General features: G+C 42.8%; 1 protein-coding gene across 1 annotated transcript in view; it reads left to right on the forward strand.

Moving 5' to 3' along the window:
- The window catches only part of LOC121080437 (WD repeat and FYVE domain-containing protein 2-like), a gene marked incomplete at its 5' end in the record, with an annotated part of 94407 nt that overhangs the window by 46006 nt on the left and 28250 nt on the right, over positions 1 to 20151 (forward strand). Inside the window, 1 exon segment of the mRNA XM_040578457.1 lies at positions 16881 to 16935. Within this exon segment, the coding sequence (XP_040434391.1) occupies positions 16881 to 16935 (55 nt within the window).

The raw sequence follows: 20151 nt of genomic DNA on the forward strand, positions 1-20151 counted from the left end.
GCATCCAGCATGACTCAGCCGCACCTTCGAGGGGGTACGGGGGTTTGTACAAACTCACCCCAATACTTTAACACTTTCACAAGGTCTTTGATTCTCCACCCACCCCCGCCTCAGGTTTTACATACATTAGTACAAGTTTTTATCTTACAACGTGTTTCATTCTGGTTGCTCCACAGAAGGAACCGCAACCTGAGCTTTTAACACAAAAATTTCAACAAGAACATCTTTCTAGTTTAGGTCTTAGGGTTTTTTCCACCCTTTTCTAGAGCCATAATCAAAGATCAGGTGATGTTAATCCCGCACTCTTTCTAGTGCTAGTACCATAGGATCCCGAGGGGGTACTAATCCACAGTCCTTTTGCCACTCAGGTTCGTCCTGGAGGACGAAGAACATGTCTGTATACGATACTTCGTCCCATTTTCCCTCTCTCCTCAGAAACAACATTAATTGCAGGAGAGTGTTATAATCTAACGTTCCTCCCTCCTGAGGCCATTTCGCATCACTCTCCAATTTATACAAAGGCCACCACTGATTACAATATTTAATCAATTTTCTTCTATTTTCGGTACCACCATGTCCTACGATATCACTCCAATGTTTTAATATACAACCCAAAGGCGATTTTTCACAGGGCTCACTCCTTCCATTTCCCATTTTGCAATTTTAATCACTTTTTCTCCGGCCGCCTTAGCCACCCAAGGTCGGAAACACGGATAGAGCTCCTTACTTGTTTTGCACTCAAACGCGCGTCTCAAGCACTCTTGCACTCACACTCAGTCAAAATAATTAAGCTATACACGGAAAATCAAAATGCGCATCTCAATCACACCATTCACACTCTCCGGGCAGCCCGCAGTTACACAAGCAGTATGTTATACGGTACCATGCACTTATGTACAACTTTTAGGAACACTGACAGTTCACAAAATATGCATTTCAATGAACAATTGCCAAAAAACAAACAACAAACAAAACCCAATTTTTCCTGGTCTTAAGCAGAGTGTTAAGTTTTCCGCTATTTGCCACGAATTACCAGAATATTATTATTTTTCAACATACATTTCATAACTCCAAGTTTTGAACATGTAGCAAGACAACACATAGAACAAACAAGACACAGAGCGCTATTTCAGTTGTTATATTCTAGGAATTCCCCAACTCTTAAGACAACCCAATGGAAGTTTTTAGCTTCCCCCTTTTTTCCTACGCAAAAGTTTCCCTTTTACTTTTGCTAAGAGGTCCCTCTTGTTCCTGTGAGATTCCGCCTTATTCCGTCCCGCCCCCCGCTTTCCGTCACGAGGCCTCCGGGCTTTTAGGAATGGCAGTAACCTCGGGTTTGCTCGATCTGCCCTCAAGATCGCTAGCGGCCACCCCTTGGTCAGCAAACCCCCTCCCAAGGTACCTTTCCTCCTGGGGACTACGCTGCGCGCCGGACGTCTCCGTGCGTCTCACCAGCCGCCCCGTTACTAAACATACCGTTTTATCCGTGGATCCAGGGGTTCTCTTCTGCTCCCGGGTGAACAGCTGAGAAGAGGAGGCTCCTCCGAGGAAATCTCCCGGGGCGCGCCTAGGAGCGTCCGCTCCGCAGCTGGTCCCTCAGCCGAGCAGAAATCCTCCTGCCTGGCTCGCCAAAACTGACGTGCGGAATTAGACTCTATAACTCGAAAGTTATAAAGTAGGTATGTTTATTGCGCGCAGATGCACGGGGGATCGCTCCTCCACAAGCGTGCATGCCTGAAGTGACGAACCATCCCACATTTATACAATGAAACAAATGAATATTCAATTAGCGCCTATACATATTTGTTACCTAAACCCCGCTTCGTATGTTAATTAGCTTATCAGTCCGTTTCCTGGAATGTGGTGGTCTTGCAGGTTTGTAGGTGAGTCATGTTCTTGTGACCATCCCATCTTCTCCAGCAAGGAGACTTAGCACTCCCTCCCTCTAGATAGCATTTGAATGTCTCTCATCTTCTCTCATTCTCTTTTAAATAGCCCCTTTGTTAGAGAAAGAAGGGCAGGCGTCTCCCCGTCTCCCCTTTGTTAGAGGAGAGGGGCAGGCGTCTCCTCAAAAACTGTAGTTGTCTCCTCAGAGCCGTGTGCCTATGTGACCAGACACCGCACCCATGACTAGTCACCATACCCACATTCCTTGAGCAGACATATACAATCACAGTCGGTGTTAAGCGTCCCCATTTCACACTATTTCTCCATATCACCATCATTTCAGATTTTTACTGCTGTTGTCTCTGCCTTACATGCTTTATAACTGAATGCATGTTTGCAGCTTTACATAAGGGCAGCTGCCTGCACTAAAGCCAAGATAGCAAAGGGTGTGTGACCCTTTTAGTTGTTGCCCATAAGCTGTATCAAAGATGTTTTAACCTATAAAGCTGTTAATTGCTAGTAGCAAAGATATTTTTTGTGCCTGTAGGGGATTTCTCCTCTTGTGTCTAGGAGATGGGACAGCTGCCAGAGAATTCTCTGCAACTTTGAAATTCCCTCCTTCCCACTCTCTGAAATAGCTGTAATTTGCCAGTCCTACGAGGCGCTTTTGTTTTCACTAGGCCTTTGAGGCATGTGAAGGGGACTGTGAATAAGGTATTTAAATACTCTGGCAGGACAGAAGGTATGTGTGCTTTGTCTTCAGGGAATTTTGCCTTGAAGAGTCAGAGGGTACTTGAGCCTGAATGGAGTAAAGTATTTTCCATTCCGAAGCTAAAGAAGGCAAATGAGTTATGCAGGTGGTAAACAGACATGTGACTTTGGGTACTTACAGGTAGATATTGGCATGTGTAAATGGATTCTGTTTGTTGCTAAGCTGGGCTTTGCTTTTCACAGTCTTCTGGATACAAGTACATGGGAGGGGGGAAGGGCTTGTCTGTGTTGCTTAATTTAGTCCCTGTAGCTGCAGACAGTTGTGTGGTAGAGGATGGTGCAGAAAATATGCTCTACAAACTTCCAGAAGTTGGATGAAATGTTTTCTTCTGTGGCAAAACTAAGGCTTGTAAGAGAAGCCATAATTGTCATGTACTACAAGAAGTGGTGGAGGTGGGAACAGAAGAGCAAGAGTAGCCCTGATATGGAGAAATAGTGTGAAATGGGGACAATGGACATCGATTGTGATTGTATATGTCTGCCCAGGAATGTGGGTATGGTGACTGGTCATGGGTGCGGTGTCTGGTCACATAGGCACACAGCTCTGAGGAGACAACTACAGTTTTTGAGGAGACTCCTGCCCCTCTTCCTCTAACAAAGGGGAGACGGGGAGACGCCTGCCCTTCTTTCTCTAACAAAGGGGCTATTTAAAAGAGAATGAGAAAAGATGGGAGACATTCAAATGCTATCTAGAGGGAGGGAGTGCTGTCTCCTTGCTGGAGAAGATTGGATGGTCACAAGAACATGAATCACCTACAAACCTGCAAGACCACCACATTCCAGGCAACGGACTGATAAGCTAATTAACATACGAAGCGGGGTTTAGGTAACGAATATGTATAGGCGTTAATTGAATATTCATTTGTTTCATTGTATAAATGTGGGATGGTTCGTCACTTCGGGTATGCACGCTTGTGGAGGAGTGATCCCCCGTGCATCTGCGCGCAATAAACATACCTACTTTATAACTTTCGAGTTATAGAGTCTAATTCCGCACGTCAGTTTGGCGAGCCAGGCAGGAGGATTTCTGCTCGGCCGAGGGACCAGCTGCGGAGCGGACGCTCCTAGGCGCGCCCCGGGAGATTTCCTCGGAGGAGCCTCCTCTTCTCAGCTGTTCCCCCGGGAGCAGAAGAGAAACCCCTGGATCCACGGATAAAACGGTATGTTTAGAAACGGGGCGGCTGGTGAGACGCACGGAGACGTCCGGCGCGCAGCGTAGTCCCCAGGAGGAAAGGTACCTTGGGAGGGGGTTTGCTGACCAAGGGGTGGCCGCTAGCGATCTTGAGGGCAGATCGAGCAAACCCGAGGTTACTGCCATTCCTAAAAGCCCGGAGGCCTCGTGACGGAAAGCGGGGAGCGGGACGGAATAAGGCGGAATCTCACAGGAACAAGAGGGACCTCACAGCAAAAGTAAAAGGGAAACTTTTGCGTAGGAAAAAGAAAAAGGGGGAAGCTAAAAACTTCCATTGGGTTGTCTTAAGAATTGGGGAATTCCTAGAATATAACAACTGAAATAGCGCTCTGTGTCTTGTTTGTTCTATGTGTTGTCTTGTTACATGTTCAAAACTTGGAGTTATGAAATGTATGTTGAAAAATAATAATATTCTGGTAATTCGTGGCAAATAGCGGAAAACGTAACACTCTTCTTAAGACCAGGAAAAATGTGGTTTTTTGTTTGTTGTTTGTTTTTTGGCAATTGTTCATTGAAATGCATACTTTGTGAACTGTCAGTGTTCCTAAAAGTTGTACATAAGTGCACGGTACCGTATAACATACTGCTTGTGTGACTGCGGGCTGCCCGGAGAGTGTGAATGGTGTGATTGAGATGCGCATTTTGATTTTCCGTGTATAGCTTAATTATTTTGACTGAGTGTGAGTGCAAGAGTGCTTGAGACATGCATTTGAGTGCAATATGAGTAAGGAGCTCTATCCACGTTTCCGACCTTGGGTGGCTAAGGCGGCCGGAGAAAAACAAAGAAATTAAAATTGTAAAATGGGAAATGGAAGGAGTAAGCCCTGTGAAAAATCGCCCTTGGGTTGCATATTAAAACACTGGAGTGATATCGTAGGACATGGTGGTACCGAAAATAGAAGGAAATTGATTAAATATTGTAATCAGTGGTGGCTTTTGTATAAATTGGAGTGATGCAAAATGGCCTCAGGAAGGAGGAACGTTAGATTATAACACTCTCCTGCAATTAATGTTGTTTCTGAGGAGAGAGGGAAAATGGGACGAAGTATCGTATACAGACATGTTCTTCGTCCTCCAGGACAAACCTGAGTGGCAAAAGGACTGTGGATTAGTACCCCCTCGGCATCCTATGGTACTAGCACTAGAAAGAGTGCGGGATTAACATCACCTGATCTTTGATTATGGCTCTAGAAAAGGATGGGAAAAAACCTGAGACCTAAACTAGAAAGATGTTCTTGTTGAAATTTCTGTGTTTAAAAGCTCAGGTTGCGGTTCCTTCTGTGGAGCAACCAGAATGAAACACGTTATAAGATATAAAAAATTGTACTGATGTATGTAAAACCTGAGGCAGGTGTGTGTGTGTGTGGAGAATCAAAGACCTTGTGAAAGCGTTAAAGTATTGGGGTGAGTTTGTACAAACCCCCGTACCCCCTCGAAGGTACGACTGAGTCATGCTGGATGCACGGCAGGGTGTTTGCTATTTGCCTGCGAAGGCTGATATGTAATAACACAGACTTAAAGCAACAAGTAGCAGATTTGCATTCAGGGTAAGAAAGAGTTAAAACAGAAATGCTGCTGCAGGGGCAGGCCTGTGTAACCTGCAGAGCAGGAACAGCATCTCCTGCCCCGAATCCTCCTGATGGTGGGGAGGAGGGGGTTGCTATTCCTGACAATTGAGCAGAAGGACCTGACAATGTCACCCCAATTGCTGCAGCATTTGCAGTACAACAGGACCGGTAACGGCCCCTTTTAGGGCAGGGAATGGGTATGAGGTGGAATTTTAGTGAATACAAAACCAACTTATTTGTTAAACTTCAGTAAAAAAAAAAAAAAAAAAAATAATTATTACAGTTGTGGGAGCTGCTGGCCACCAGGAAAACATCCTGAAACCTTTAAAGTACAAACTAAGAAAACAAATAAGAATGCCAAATTCACCAAAATCTTTGTTGGGATGAGATTTATTAGAACATCTAGACGTTTAAAGAAGGGGAAGTTACTCTGGAGGTAAATGATCATCAATACATACAGGTTATGAGCCTATCTTTGGCCAGTACTCCTATAAAAAGGGAAATTGATACCAGAATTATTGATCAGGTATATCCCGGAGTATGGGCAATTGACATACCGGGACGTGCCAAGAATGCATCACCTGTTATAGTAAAATTAAAGGAAGGACAGGGTGCGATAAGAATTTAACAATACCCACTGAAAAGGGAAGATAGGGAAGGAATTCGTCCAAATATAGAGCGATTCATAGAATTAAAACTACTAAAAGAATGTGAGTCAGAATTTAACACACCTATCCTCCCAGTTAAAAAACCTGATGGGTCTTATAGGATAGTTCAAGATTTAAGGGCCATTAACAAAATAACAGAGGATCTGTATCCTGTAGTAGCTAACACCTATACCTTACTAACCACCCTGACACCTGACCTAGCTTGGTTCACAGTTTTAGACTTAAAAGATGCCTTCTTTTGCCTCCCTCTCCATGAAGCCAGCCAAAGAATTTTTGCTTTTGAATGGGAAAATCCCAGAAGCGGTCGAAAGACCCAGCTCACATGGACGGTGTTGCCACAGGGGTTTAAAATAGCCCCACAATTTTTGGAAACCAATTAGCAAAGGATTTGGAGTTATGGGAACCACCGTCAGGAGAAGGGAAAGTGTTACAATATGTAGACGATCTTCTTATTGCAACCAGAACTGAAGAATCTTGTATTATTTGGACTGTGAGCCTGCTGAACTTTCTGGGACTACAAGGATATCGGGTTTCTAAGAAGAAGGCACAGGTGGTGTTACAACAAGTCACATACCTAGGGTACGAGATCAGTGCCGGACAACGGGTCCTAGGGAAGGCCCGAAAAGAAGCCATATGCCAAGCCCCCCGACCACGAACTGTAAAGGAACTGCAGACATTTCTGGGAATGACAGGATGGTGCAGGCTTTGGATATGTAATTATGGCTTGCTTGTTAAACCATTATATTCCCTGATAGCAGCTAATCAGAAGGATCTTCAGTGGGATGCTGAATCAGACAGAGCTTTCCATGAACTGAAGAAAGCCTTGATGTCGGCACCAGCACTAGGACTTCCTGATGTGAGTAAGCCATTTTTCCTATTTTCCCATGAGAAACAGGGAATGGCATTAGGAATACTGGCACAAGATTTGGGACCATACAGACGGGCAGTGGCATACTTCTCTAAACAGCTGGATGCCACTGCAAAAGGGTGGCCTGGTTGCCTGAGAGCAGTAGCAGCTGTCATCCTAAACATCCAGGAGGCCCGGAAGTTTACCTTGGGCCAGAAAATGACTGTCTTAGTATCCCACACAGTGTCTGCAGTCCTTGAAACAAAAGGGGGGCATTGGCTCTCCCCACAGAGATTCCTAAAATACCAGGCCATAATGGTGGAACAAGATGATGTTGAGATCGTGACTACAAACATCGTCAATCCGGCCTCATTTCTTAATGGGAATGTTGGCGAATCAGTCGATCATGACTGTCTAGAAACAATCGAAGCCACTTATTCTAGTAGGACAGATCTCAAGGATGGGAGCAGCTATATGCTGAATGGAAAGCGACATTCCGGATATGCTGTTACAACCTCTGAAGAAGTGATAGAATCGGGACCGCTACCAGCTGACACTTCGGCACAGAAGGCTGAAATCATAACCCTTACTCGAGCTCTGGAGAGAGCTCAGGGAAAACCTATAAAGATTTGGACTGATTCTAAATATGCCTTTGGAGTGGTACATGCTCATGGAGCAATATGGAAAGAAAGGGGACTGTTAAACTCCCAAGGAAAAATCATCAAACATGCGGAAGAAATTTTGAAACTCCTAAATGCGGTCCAGCTTCCTGAAAGGGTGGCAATTATGCACATCAAGGCACACCAGAAAGTGAGCACAGAATTAGAAAGAGGAAATGAACTGGCGGACAGGGAAGCAAAACAGGCAGCCAGAAAAGCAATCAAGGTAGAGGGTGCGCTAATACCCGATGGACAAATATCTCTAGAAGGTAAACCAGACTATACTAAAGAAGATCGCAAACTGATTTCTGACCTAGAGGGATCATATAATGAGGAAGGGTGGGCTGTAATCTCACATGGGAGAATAGTGATTCCTTCCTACATGGTATGGTCAGTAGTTCGGGAAGAACATAGAAAAAGGCACTGGGGGGCAGAAGCTCTATATAAGGATCTCACTAAAAACATAATAGCACGAAATTTGTATACTACTATTAGACAAGTAACCCAACAATGTGATCTTTGTCTCCAGACTAATCCTAAGATTACCAAGGGGCCAAAGTTGGGAAAAATTGGGAAAGGAAATGTTCCAGGGCAACATTGGCAGATTGATTTCTCGGAACTTCCTAAAAAAGGGGGGTATCGATATTTATTGGTACTAACAGATACCTTTTCAGGTTGGCCAGAAGCCTTCCCGTGCAGAACTGCTAAAGCCCGGGAAGTGACCAAAATACTGCTCCAAGAGATAATACCTGGGTTTGGAGTCCCAGCGGTAATGTCCTCGGATAGAGGACCACATTTTGTGTCCAGAATAGTGCAACAGATCAGCCACCATCTAGGAATAGATTGGCAATTACATACCCCATACCGACCACTATCAAGTGGCCAGGTGGAAAAGATGAATCATCTAATCAAACAACAGATTGTCAAGCTAGGTCAAGAAACAAATCTAACTTATCCCCAATCTTTGCCATTAGCTCTTACACGAATTCGAACTAGACCAAGAGCAAAAGAGGGGCTTAGCCAATTTGAAATTTTATATGGACGACCCTATGGGGTACAAAAGGGGACTTCCTCACAGATTAGTGAAGAAACAATGACTTCCTATATGGTGGCACTAAACAAACAATTAATAAGAATTGAGAAGCATGTGATGGGAACACGCAGTAGGGGTCTGGATGGACCTGTTCACGATATATGACCAGGGGATTATGTATACGTTAAGTGTTTTACAGATAAAACCTTGGAACCACAGTGGACCGGACCTTTTCAAGTCCTACTCACCACCTACACTGCAATCAAGGTTGAGGGACAGAATTCTTGGATTCACCATACCCGGATCAAGAAAGCCCCTGCAACTTCATGGAAAGTAACCCCAGATAAAAAAGAACTGAAACTTAAATTTACTCGGACAAATGGGAACAATGTGGGTGGCAAGTAAGTGAACCTGAGCGGTTGTGGATCCACCATATGGGAAGGGCACCACAACAAACAATATAGAACAATAGAGTCTGGGACTGAGCCAGTGGCCAGTCTTGCCCAATTTGTTATCGGTAAGCCCCAACTCAAACAAAGATATTTTTGATCAAAACAGATTTTATATGTATATATGAGGAACGTTTAGATTCTTAAAATGATCAATAGTGGGTTTAAACCATTTGTGTTTTTTTGTACCCTCTCTCTTGCCTACAACCAAGAGCCTGATAACTGGCCTTGGAATCATGCCCAGAAAAAACACACTGGAATAATGGGAAAGGTGGACTCAAAGACGAAACTAGCTATGGTGTTTTTTTTTTCTGAAAATGAGGTGTACCAAAGGAATCAATGGGATCGGGAGGATGTACACAAAGTCGACCGATTATGGGGAAAATTAGGAGATAGGATAAAAGTAGGGTGTCAAACATATAATGAAAAGGATAACACCAAGATTTCGGGAGACACCCTGATTAATGTCAGAAAGGTAGATAAGGAATTTACCCTTCTAAATACAGCCATGTGCTTTAATTCATGGGAATGTTGGCACAATTTTACCTTAACCGAGCCCATCTTTGTAGTATGCCTAGGAAAGGGATCCCCAAGAACAGCTCTGACTTATAAGATCAAAATAACAATCATGCTAACCACTGTTCCTACCACCCCCACAGTTACAACAACGCAATTAACGCTTGATCTTAAGTTAACTAAACCAAATCCAAAAATTTATACAATTGGACCATATGTAATCAGAAATACAGGTCAGCAACAAATGTCGTTTAACCCAGAGTGAACTTTACCTACGACCCCAACACACACACAATCACAGCTTTTGTATTAACCATACATAATGCAGTAATAATTACCATACACCCCATTGTAGCCCTTGGAATTAACCATAATGGGGTGCTCCTATATCCTTTTGAACATAGAACATGGGCCAGAAAGATAGGCGACAAGTGGCAAAGAGTAGATTTAGAATCTTGTATTATGCGAGAACAGCAGGGCTTCCTCTGTGAAAGCAATACTATAATGGCCCAGGATACTTGTTTAGATACAGATCAGAAAATATGTCATTTCGAGGCCCGACCAAATGCAAACTTGAAAACAGTAATTATATATGCAGGGAAGGGATGTGCGTGTTTGAGAACTAAGTGTAACACAATAACCGTAGATGGGGAGGTAAAGGAGACTGCACAATATTCAAATTATTGTATTTGTAATTTTACTACTATCACAGGATGCGATTTTAGTTACTCAGCCCCAGTAGTGTCTCATCAATTCTTAAAATCCAACTTTACCCTATCACAGATGATAATTCCTACCCCCATAGGACTAAATATAAGTAGTATAAAAGAACTATTAAAACATGCAGATTTACAATGTATACTGAAAGAAACCGAAGAAAAGGGACATGAAACTCTTCTTATGATCCATCATGATGTAGAGGGGATCAAGAAAGTTTTAAAAAAGGTAGAACAGGATGGAAACCATAATTGGTGGGATACTCTCTTTGGCTGGTCACCTTCTGCAACAGGAATAACCATTATGTTATTTGTGGGTTTGGAGAATGTTTAAAAGGGTAATATGATGCTTTATATCATTCGGGAAGACTGCTTAAGTAAAAGAATTTACTTGGTTTGATAGAAAAGGGGGGATTGATATGGAGAAATAGTGTGAAATGGGGACAATGGACATCGATTGTGATTGTATATGTCTGCCCAGGAATGTGGGTATGGTGACTGGTCATGGGTGCGGTGTCTGGTCACATAGGCACACAGCTCTGAGGAGACAACTACAGTTTTGGGGAGACGGGGAGACGCCTGCCCTTCTTTCTCTAACAAAGGGGCTATTTAAAAGAGAATGAGAAAAGATGGGAGACATTCAAATGCTATCTAGAGGGAGGGAGTGCTGTCTCCTTGCTGGAGAAGATTGGATGGTCACAAGAACATGAATCACCTTTCCTTGCTGAAGAAGATCAGATGGTCACAAGAACATGAATCACCTACAAACCTGCAAGACCACCACATTCCAGGAAAAATGACTGATAAGCTAATTAACATACGAAGCGGGGTTTAGGTAACGAATATGTATAGGCGTTAATTGAATATTCATTTGTTTCATTGTATAAATGTGGGATGGTTCGTCACTTCGGGCATGCACGCTTGTGGAGGAGTGATCCCCCGTGCATCTGCGCGCAATAAACATACCTACTTTATAACTTTCATAGAGTCTAATTCCGCACGTCAGCCCCATATTCAAATCTCAGCAATACTGGGCTATTAAGAGAAAATCCCCTGGTACTTCAAAGTGGGTTACAACTACCCTCTGGAGGAAAGGATAAATATTCCTTCCTTGGCACAGCTATGATGATTAGTTTAGCAGAGGAATATACAAGCAGGGCACGCTGGCTACAGAATAAGGGAACTTACCGCAGTTAGGTGACCTTAGTGTCCTGACTTTTAATTGTGTGGCCCTCCAAGGGAAAGTACAGGCAATTTACTTGAGTAGCTTGAAATATTTGGGAATTAGTCAGCTGTTCCATGTTAGCACTTCTGGTAATGCCCAGCACCCTTGCGTAGACTGGGTGCAGGGCCAAAAAAATGCTGAAAATCATTCTGCCTCTTCACTTTGACTGTGTAGAAGAAAAAGAATCCTGGCAAGAGCTGTAAGGTGATACAATACTTGTGAGAGTGCCACATAATCTCAAACTAATCTTTTTGCAGTACAAGGAAGTACTGCTTTTGCTTGCAGATTTAAACGGGGATAAGAAAGTAGAACTGCCTTTTTTTCTTTTACATGAAATGTTTATAAACTCTATGGATTTTGGTTATAAGCCTGGCACCTTGGAAATCGTGTATGGTGCATTTTGAGGATGGTAGCAATGCTATTGTCACAGATGTTCCTGCAAAGCCACCATGAGGTGAGCTTGTATGGCCACCTTTCCTTGTGAAATAGATTGACAGTTTTTGCTTCTATAGAGATGAAGAGATTTTCAACCTTTTGTAACTCCTCAGCATGAAGGCTGCACAAATATTTGTGCAGCACAGTAGACCGTTCTCTTAAGCAAAACACTGTATAGCATTTTGCTTGAAAAGCAGAAAAAAAAGCTTCTATGATGGGTTTTTTTTTTTCCCACTTTGAAACTTTTTTGAGAAGAAATGGCATTTGTGTTACTTTATGTCTAAAAGACTGCCTGAGGTCCCTTTTGGATGCCAAAAGACTTTATCATGGTCACAAATTCCTTGCTGTGAAGTGGTGAAAAACATGCTTTAATGGATGCAGGCCTCTCAAGATACCACAAGAAGAAACAGAGGAAAAATCCATTACTTGCAAAAGATAGGAGACTTTCACAGACAAGACTCCTCACCTAATTTCATCCATCTGGATGTTAGCTTCCTAGATAAAATTAATCATTAGGTTCTGGAGCCAGTAGAGGAGAGATTAATCGCCTTTGGAGACACCAATGTTACTTACCCTAGAAACTCTTTTAGAATTGCAGATGTCTCTCTCCCCTTTTCTGGGGTCATTTAAATGAAGAATTTAAATTTTAGATAGCTGAAGCTGAATTAAATTGACCTTTTTTGCTGACCGTGCTTGTGTCTAGAAGCTGTTACATGCTTCAGGCAGGGCCAGAAGAACAACAGGGCACCAGAATAATCCCTTCAGAATTCTTCCTTAGGGATGGTACTTATTAAGATGAATTTATCTTCCACATCATCTGATATTGCAGGTGTCTACAGGTTTGACCATAAACAATACTTTGAATACCTGAGTCTGAGTCAGGCTCTACCTGCTGATGTATGCCTTTCATCTCTACCACTGTGGGAAACTTATTTTTTCCTTCAAGAAAATTACACGATGGTGTCGGTCATCTCTCAGGGTTTTTTTACTTTATAAAGTGAAAACACTGTAATAATTTTCTAGAGCTTTCTTTGCAACAGACATAGATGTAGGGTCTAACAGTAGATTTAAATGTCTTCATTCTCTTGCATTTCTGAAGTGAGTTTGTCCTCTGGAAGGCCTGAGAGTGCTGTTGGTCACTTGTGTTAACAGGATGAAGTCAAGTCTTTAAGGAGACCTGTAGCATGCTGTCAAAGTGGCATCATCTATCAGAGTACAGAGTGTAAATTCCCTGGGTGGGAACTAGGTTGTGAATGGGTAACACGTAACTAATATATAAAGATTATTAACTCTCAGAAATTGATTCAGTTGCCGAAGCAGAGGTCTCTAGTGCTATTTTGGAATACATCATTTGGCATCCACCTGCAGCTCTGGAAAGGCATGGGTCTTCCTTAGACCTTTAGCCACCTCAGCCATCCCCATGGCCAAGGGCTCTGAAATGGCACACACCTGAGTATGGGTTTTGTTTGCCCTAACAAGAGCAACTTGAAACAAGATGCTGATAGTATTTCCAGGATGGTTTACAGAGGTCTTGGGCTCAAGAGAAGTTTGTGGGGGGGTGTGTATGTTTCAGGGTGAAGGAGATGTGCTCTGTGAAGGTGCAGTTGAGTCTTTGTACGATAGTGGGCACTAGATTGGACAGTCTTTTCAGATGCTCAAGATGCTTTGTGAAGGCTTTCATGGTACCAAGCCACTGTTGTAATAATCTTACCTGAAACAGCCAGGACTAATCACTAGCGTTTTCAGTATGGTAGAAAAGGTAGCAAGTAGCTCCAAAAGAACCTCTGAAGAGCAGAGCCAGAAAAAACGGTTTTAATCCCTGCAAGGAGGGATTTTGGTTTTGCCATCCTTAGCACTCTGATAGATTCCAGCCCCTCCTATGCAAAAGGGGCTCGTACAGGACTCTGAAATCTTTCTGTGTTCTGTTAATAAGCACCAACTGAGCTGGGTGGGTGACCTCAGACTTCCTAGCTCATTAACAAGAGCCAAAAAGCTGCCTAATGAGAACTGGGCACCAGCAGCTTTGAGAGGAGCAAAACATCTACGTATGGAAGAATAAAAAAAACCACCCCAGTTTCTGCTGGTACAATGTTAAGGAGATGTAGTCGGTGGTTTTGTAGTGCAGATGACACAATGTATGTGCAGTAGGGCATGAATTTCTTGAGCAAGGTGCCCTGTGCTAAAATACCTGTCTATTGACGCAACTAATACATTTGGCCCTGAGAGGATGAGTGCAATGGAAGAACACGTGACAGTGTAAAGGTAAGCAGGGAGTAAAAGACCTAGAGAAAGATCAGAAAATGCGAAACAAGAAAATGCATCACAGATTATATGCTTTCAAAGAAGAAAATGAGAAGCAAGAAGACTTGGGGGGGGGGGGCGAGGGGAGGTAAGGGAAGAAAAAATTATATCCGGGATTCACATTAATTGGAACTGTGTTTATTTTGTCCTGTATTTGTTTATCTCCTTGGATGGAGTGGTGTATTTATAGTGCATAGCTGTAGTTTGTACTAAAGCATACAGAGCTAATCAATACTTGGGTAAATCTTATGAACTGCAGTTCTGTTTGATTCACTGTATTATAATGAAGAGACTCAAAAGCCTTTTCAGACTTCCACTGAAACTGTGGGACTGTTCGTATCATGGAACAGAATGGCCATGTCAAATTTATCAAGGATAAAATGCAAAGAAAAATGAGAATACAAGCCACACTTTTCATCCCACCTGAAGTCACCAGCATCTGTGTGCTACCACAGGCAAACTTGGGGACAGCCAAACTGGTGGGAAAGGCAGACATATTCTCCCACCATGTGTCACAGCAACTGAGGCCCTTTAACAGCAGAAAGTTAGCATTCATAGCAAAGGGTCTTGCTTCAAGTAGACTTTGTAGCAAAGCATTGCATGTGGTGGTTTAGTATTCTTGAGGCAGTGGGTAATGAAAACCACTTCCCCTGTAAGTAGCTAGGGAGGTATAGCAGTTTTTTAACGTTCTGTGTTTTGTAAAATTAAGGTGACCCTGGCATAGAAATCCAGCTGACTTAATTGATTTGTTACTGCTGTTTAAATAACACTCCCTGCTGTAGTCCTTAACTGTTGGGGAAAGCTAATGGGAGGTGGAGCAGATTAAGGAAAGGAAGATGAGCAATTCAAGAAAACTTAGTTATAACTAAGTTATGAACAGAAACCTAGAAACAGCAAAATACATAGCTGTGTCAAATCACTCATAGTTGTTTTCTTGGAAGCTGAGATCTCTGGATGTTCCACAGATGGGTATTGTAGGCTCCCCATTTTGGTGCCAAGCAGTAGCAATGATGTGTTAGGGTAATCCTGGTGCTGGAAAGCCATGCACATTACCCACAGTGATGACACAGAAAATGCAGAGTGACTTTTTTTTAAATTCCAGGTTGGAAACTGGGGATAAATACTGGCTTTTCACCGATTAGAATGTCTTCTCATGCTCTTGCATTAAACATTTGGTTTGCCTTAAATGTAGGCTGTAGGGTGCTCAAGTCCAGTCTTCTCTACTGTTGCCCAGTGTTTTTGGCAGTGTTTATACATGAACATTTTGCAACTCTGTGCTTTACAATTTCACTTATCTTGTGTTTGTAGTGTTTCTTTTATTTTTTTTTTACTCTATTTCCGATCAAATTAGTTAAGTTTTACTTCTTCTATCCCCTAGGTATATTAGCTCAGGGAATTTCTGTGTAGTTTGCTATAAATTATTAATGTGATGTGTTTTTACACTCCTCAGTTTTCCTTTGTGTCGCTCTGAGTATGCGGCATACACATGTAGAAACCTGACAGCAATTTGAAAGCTAATTCATGCGGTGGTGCCACAGAGCCTACCCTTTGCTTGAGTGTATCCTCTAGAGAGATGTTGGAGGAGTTTTGTTGTGGCCATTCTGTTTCCCCAGCTTTGAGCAATTCTTCTTTTCAAAATGAGTGGCAGGGACATCCAGGTGCTCGGTCAATTTAACTACGGGGATTTTTTTTCCAAGAGCTGAGGCTCCCGTGCAGACTTTTAGCTGCTCTTTTCATCATTTCCTCATGCAAAAGCCATATTGGTGGTTGAACAACAGCACCAAGGCAGCAGGAGTGCAGCACCAGGCCCCCCCATAAGTGTGCTCTTCCCTTGCAGAAGCAAGCCAGGCTGGTCACACCACACATCTCTCCCCAGGCAGCCACAGCCTATGCTAAGCCACCCTCCATCCCACGCACAACTGCTTGTTAGCCACAACGAAGCAGTAGCAAAGGAAGAAAGTCTGCTTCTGAGACACCAAATTAAGTATTAACCAATAGTGGAATAAAATTAAGTGGAGAAAAAGTCAGAGTTTCTGTTTGTCTGAAGCACTGAGACTTCTCAACAGAAACCTGAAATGTGTTCCCATCATGGATTATTGGTACCTAGTTTGGACTAAGCAACTTCAAGGGGCTCCTTTTTATTTTTATTGAGTTTTCTGAGTGTTCAGGTTGGGGTGTGGCGTATAAACATGCATAGCTACATATGTATACACACATGCATGCTTCTGCACACATAGCTGTGTACACATGCAGGTGTCTGCGCAGTCAGTCCCAAGCAATAGGTGTTTGCTATGAGCCAGACCTGAGGTCTCTCATTTTGTGGTACCTCAGCTCATAGCCAGTCATTTCTGTCAGCTTTTTTGACCTCTTTCTTTAATATTTCCTCTTTTATCTCCACCATTCTGTTCAGAAGCACTAGTGATGTTGTTTCTTAGGAAGCTTTAAAAAATGAAATACTTTAGTTTTTTAAATGAAGGTACTCAATATTAGCAAAAATTATAGACAGGACTGTGGTTGCGAAGAAGGGAGAGTTTACCTTGGTAACGAATTAAAATGAAAACACTTTCTACCTCTAAGCACTGTTTCTTTTGTTTTTTCTTTCCTTGCCCTCAGGAGTTCATTTTATCAGAAGATTACAACAAGATGATGTTAGAGAAAAGTTACCAGGGTAAGAACCATGATCCATGATCAATTTTAATTGGTTTGTGTTGTCATTAATTTTTGTTAAAGTCCTCTTAAGGAGTGTGAATGGAGAGAAGTCTCCTTTACAGTGATTGACTTTTTTTTTTTTTAACTAATGTAAATGCTGGTTTGACCAATAATGTGCTTTGTTCTGAGATTGCAAGACTTTTAAAAAGCTGGTTCGTGTTCCTTTTCCTTTTAAATGCTCCTTTGGAATATTCTTCTTGAGAGCAAACTGTCCAAAATCCAGACTGTGTTTGGGGAAAATAAGTATTAATCTTTAGTCATCCAGGGTATTTAACAGAACAACTTAGAAAATTAACCCATCTTTGAGGGTGAAACATTTAGGACTGTAGCTTTTGGGGTTAGTCTGGTTATATTTTGATAACTGTCAGCTTCAGTAATCTCAACTTTATCAGTGGATACCTGTCATGGTAAAAAAGGTCAAGAAACGCTAATCCATATCTTTTCTAATACATTCTGGTATTCACTAATGTAATGTTTTAAGAAACCTAGCTATACTTCTCAAACCTCTAAAGGACACTGCTTCGGACAGGTATTCTTATAAAAGTAACAAATACATGCAACAATTTATTCTTCTATCTCTAAGATAAGATAATTTCTTATCTCCAAGATAATTTATTCTTGTATCTCTAAGAGGTAGTATGATATTATATGGTATCATATAATATATGCGAAGCATTATGTTTCTGTATAGAAGCCTCTAATATGTTGGCTTGAGATTTCCCACATACATTTTAAAATATGTATTCACTCATATATTTTGAATTTTATACCTTGAAATGTTGAGAGGATAATTTAAATCTCTAAATGGAGGCTCTGGGGATCACTTTGTAACATTTAAATGTTAAGGTATGACAAGAATCTTGATGTTTGCAGAGCGCAGCTAACATGCATCAGCTTTTGAGGGTTTTACTTCAGCTGTTTCATGAATGCCTGGTGTGTTGTAAAATCAAGCTAGAATGCCTGCATTTTTTCTTAGCTTGTAAAAACTGGAGAAAAATATCCAATGATGATAAAATGTGTATGTGAATCTTAAATAAGAGTGCTGCAGTCTGACTGTACAAGTCTTTGTTATCCGAATTTGTGATTGCTCCACAATCCCTAAAGTTTGACATACCTAGGTTTCATTTTTAAGGGTTGTTGCACTGGTAAGTCCTACTGACTGTTCTGTAGCCCCTCTCTTATTAGCTCCTCCATTTGCATGCTTGGATTCAATCTTGCAGGCTACTTGCAGCCCAGGAAGGGTGAGCTGAAGTCTTTTCTTTGTATGCAGAACAATGTGTGAATGAGACCATCTTTCTTGCTGAGCTCTTCCGGGAAAAGGCTGAAAATTTTGGAAGGAGGGAACATACATCTTGGCAGTATGGCAGAATAGGAAGTTGACTGTGGCAGCCCACCCAAGGCCTGGGGAGCACCCCTCATAAAATTAGAAAAAATGAATGAAAATAAAGGCTGTTCTTATGGCAGTCTGCTGCAGCGTACCAGATGTGCTGCTACTGCAGAGCTTTGGAGGAGGCCCTTGGATAGGAAGATGCCATGGAGAACCTCCATGGGTTGTCTTGTGGATGACTCCCAGGAGTCCAGGTGGCATCCCCCAAACATTGGACAATAGAAGACTCTAACAAGAATCCATTAACACCAGTAGAGAGGTGGTAGAACTGACCAGAGTCCCAGCTGGAGTCACCTTCCTAGACTGCCTGTCTCAGTTGTGGGAAGGTTTTTGATCAGTTTGGATCACTTTGTGCCAGGAATCTTAGATGTGTTAGAAGATTTTATCTGAAAATTGTGGACTTATTTTAGGGCAAGAGAAGCAATACTTGTGCCCAGAATAGGCATAATTTCAGTTCTAGTCCAAACCACAGTGTTCGCTGGCAGCAGATGGTGTCTGCTTTCAGACAATTAAAACAGTGTGAGCGACACTCGCTGCTGCTGTGTCCCTCACATTTTCCTCTCTCGCTTCTGGGGTTTGATGTTTGGTCTTTTCCTTGTTTAAGCTGATAAAAACTCTATTCCCCTAGCTTAAAAAATAGTGGCAGTGTGCAAGTGACCTAATTTGGGGAGTGGAAAAAAAATCATGTAGGTGTGGGTGTCTGTATAGTAATCCCCTCTGTGCAAGGGTTAAAGAAGCATTAGGGCTGGTGTTCTACACATTGCCAGCCATGGGGGCAAAAGTTTGGTTTTGGAAAAATATGCCCTCCGATGTTGTTAGAGATGCTGTTTTATCTTTTTTTTTTTTCTCCCCCTGCTGCTGGCTTAGGAAAGCAGATTGCTGTTAGTGCTGCAAATGGAGATGGCAACCAGACAGGGGGAAAGATGGGTTTCAATTCATTGCAACAGGAGGGACAAGACTCTGTGAAGGGCCATTCGGATTCAGTAGGAAACTTTCCCTGGAACAGTGGTCAACAGCTGCCATAACACAGCTAGGCAGGACACAGGGATGGAGGAGAGCCTCTGCATGAAGACATGCTCTGCCCAGCTTATCAGCAGTGCTACACATGCTGACTACAGAAACCCCTCTGGGCCGTTCCTCTGTCTGGACCAGAAATGACATGGCACAGAGTAAGTTACAGCAACCCAGGAACAATCTTGGGTTGCCTCAGCTCCACTGGAAAGTGTCACCCAAAGTCCCGAGGGGCAGGTGAGTGGGCAGGTTTTTGACCGTGCAAGGGAGGAAAACAAAAGCAGAGATTCCCCACTGTTTGCAGCACACTGATGACCTGAGGCTGCCTGCTGCTCTGCAGCACAGTGCCTCCTGTCAACCCATCCATAGAGACATGCTCTCTGATTCTCTGCTCTTTGTACCACATGTTGGTGTTGGTGGGGGAGCACAGTACAGCTGGACCTGTACTGGAGGTCTGGGGTGCTGGGGAAATGCTGCGGAAGTCAGATCTCTGGGAGCTGTTGTCAGTCATGAGTTCCTGTGGTTCCATCGGATCACGCAGTGGTAGGCACTTCCATGCTACTCTTGCTACAGTTGCCTCCATCCAGGACACTGGATCTGGGCTTACTGGGGCCAGAGTCCAGCAGTGCTGCTGGGACTTGGCAAGGAGAGCCCCATGTCCACTGAACTCTCTTGGAGAATATGCTGGGAGGGCCACATAGTCCTTTGGGTAGGCATGTCATGATCCAATAGATGAACCTTCTTCACCTGGTCCAGGAGGACTACCATGGACAATCC

This window comes from Falco naumanni, chromosome W (genome assembly GCF_017639655.2).
Source record: "Falco naumanni isolate bFalNau1 chromosome W, bFalNau1.pat, whole genome shotgun sequence".
Lineage (NCBI taxonomy): Eukaryota > Metazoa > Chordata > Aves > Falconiformes > Falconidae > Falco > Falco naumanni.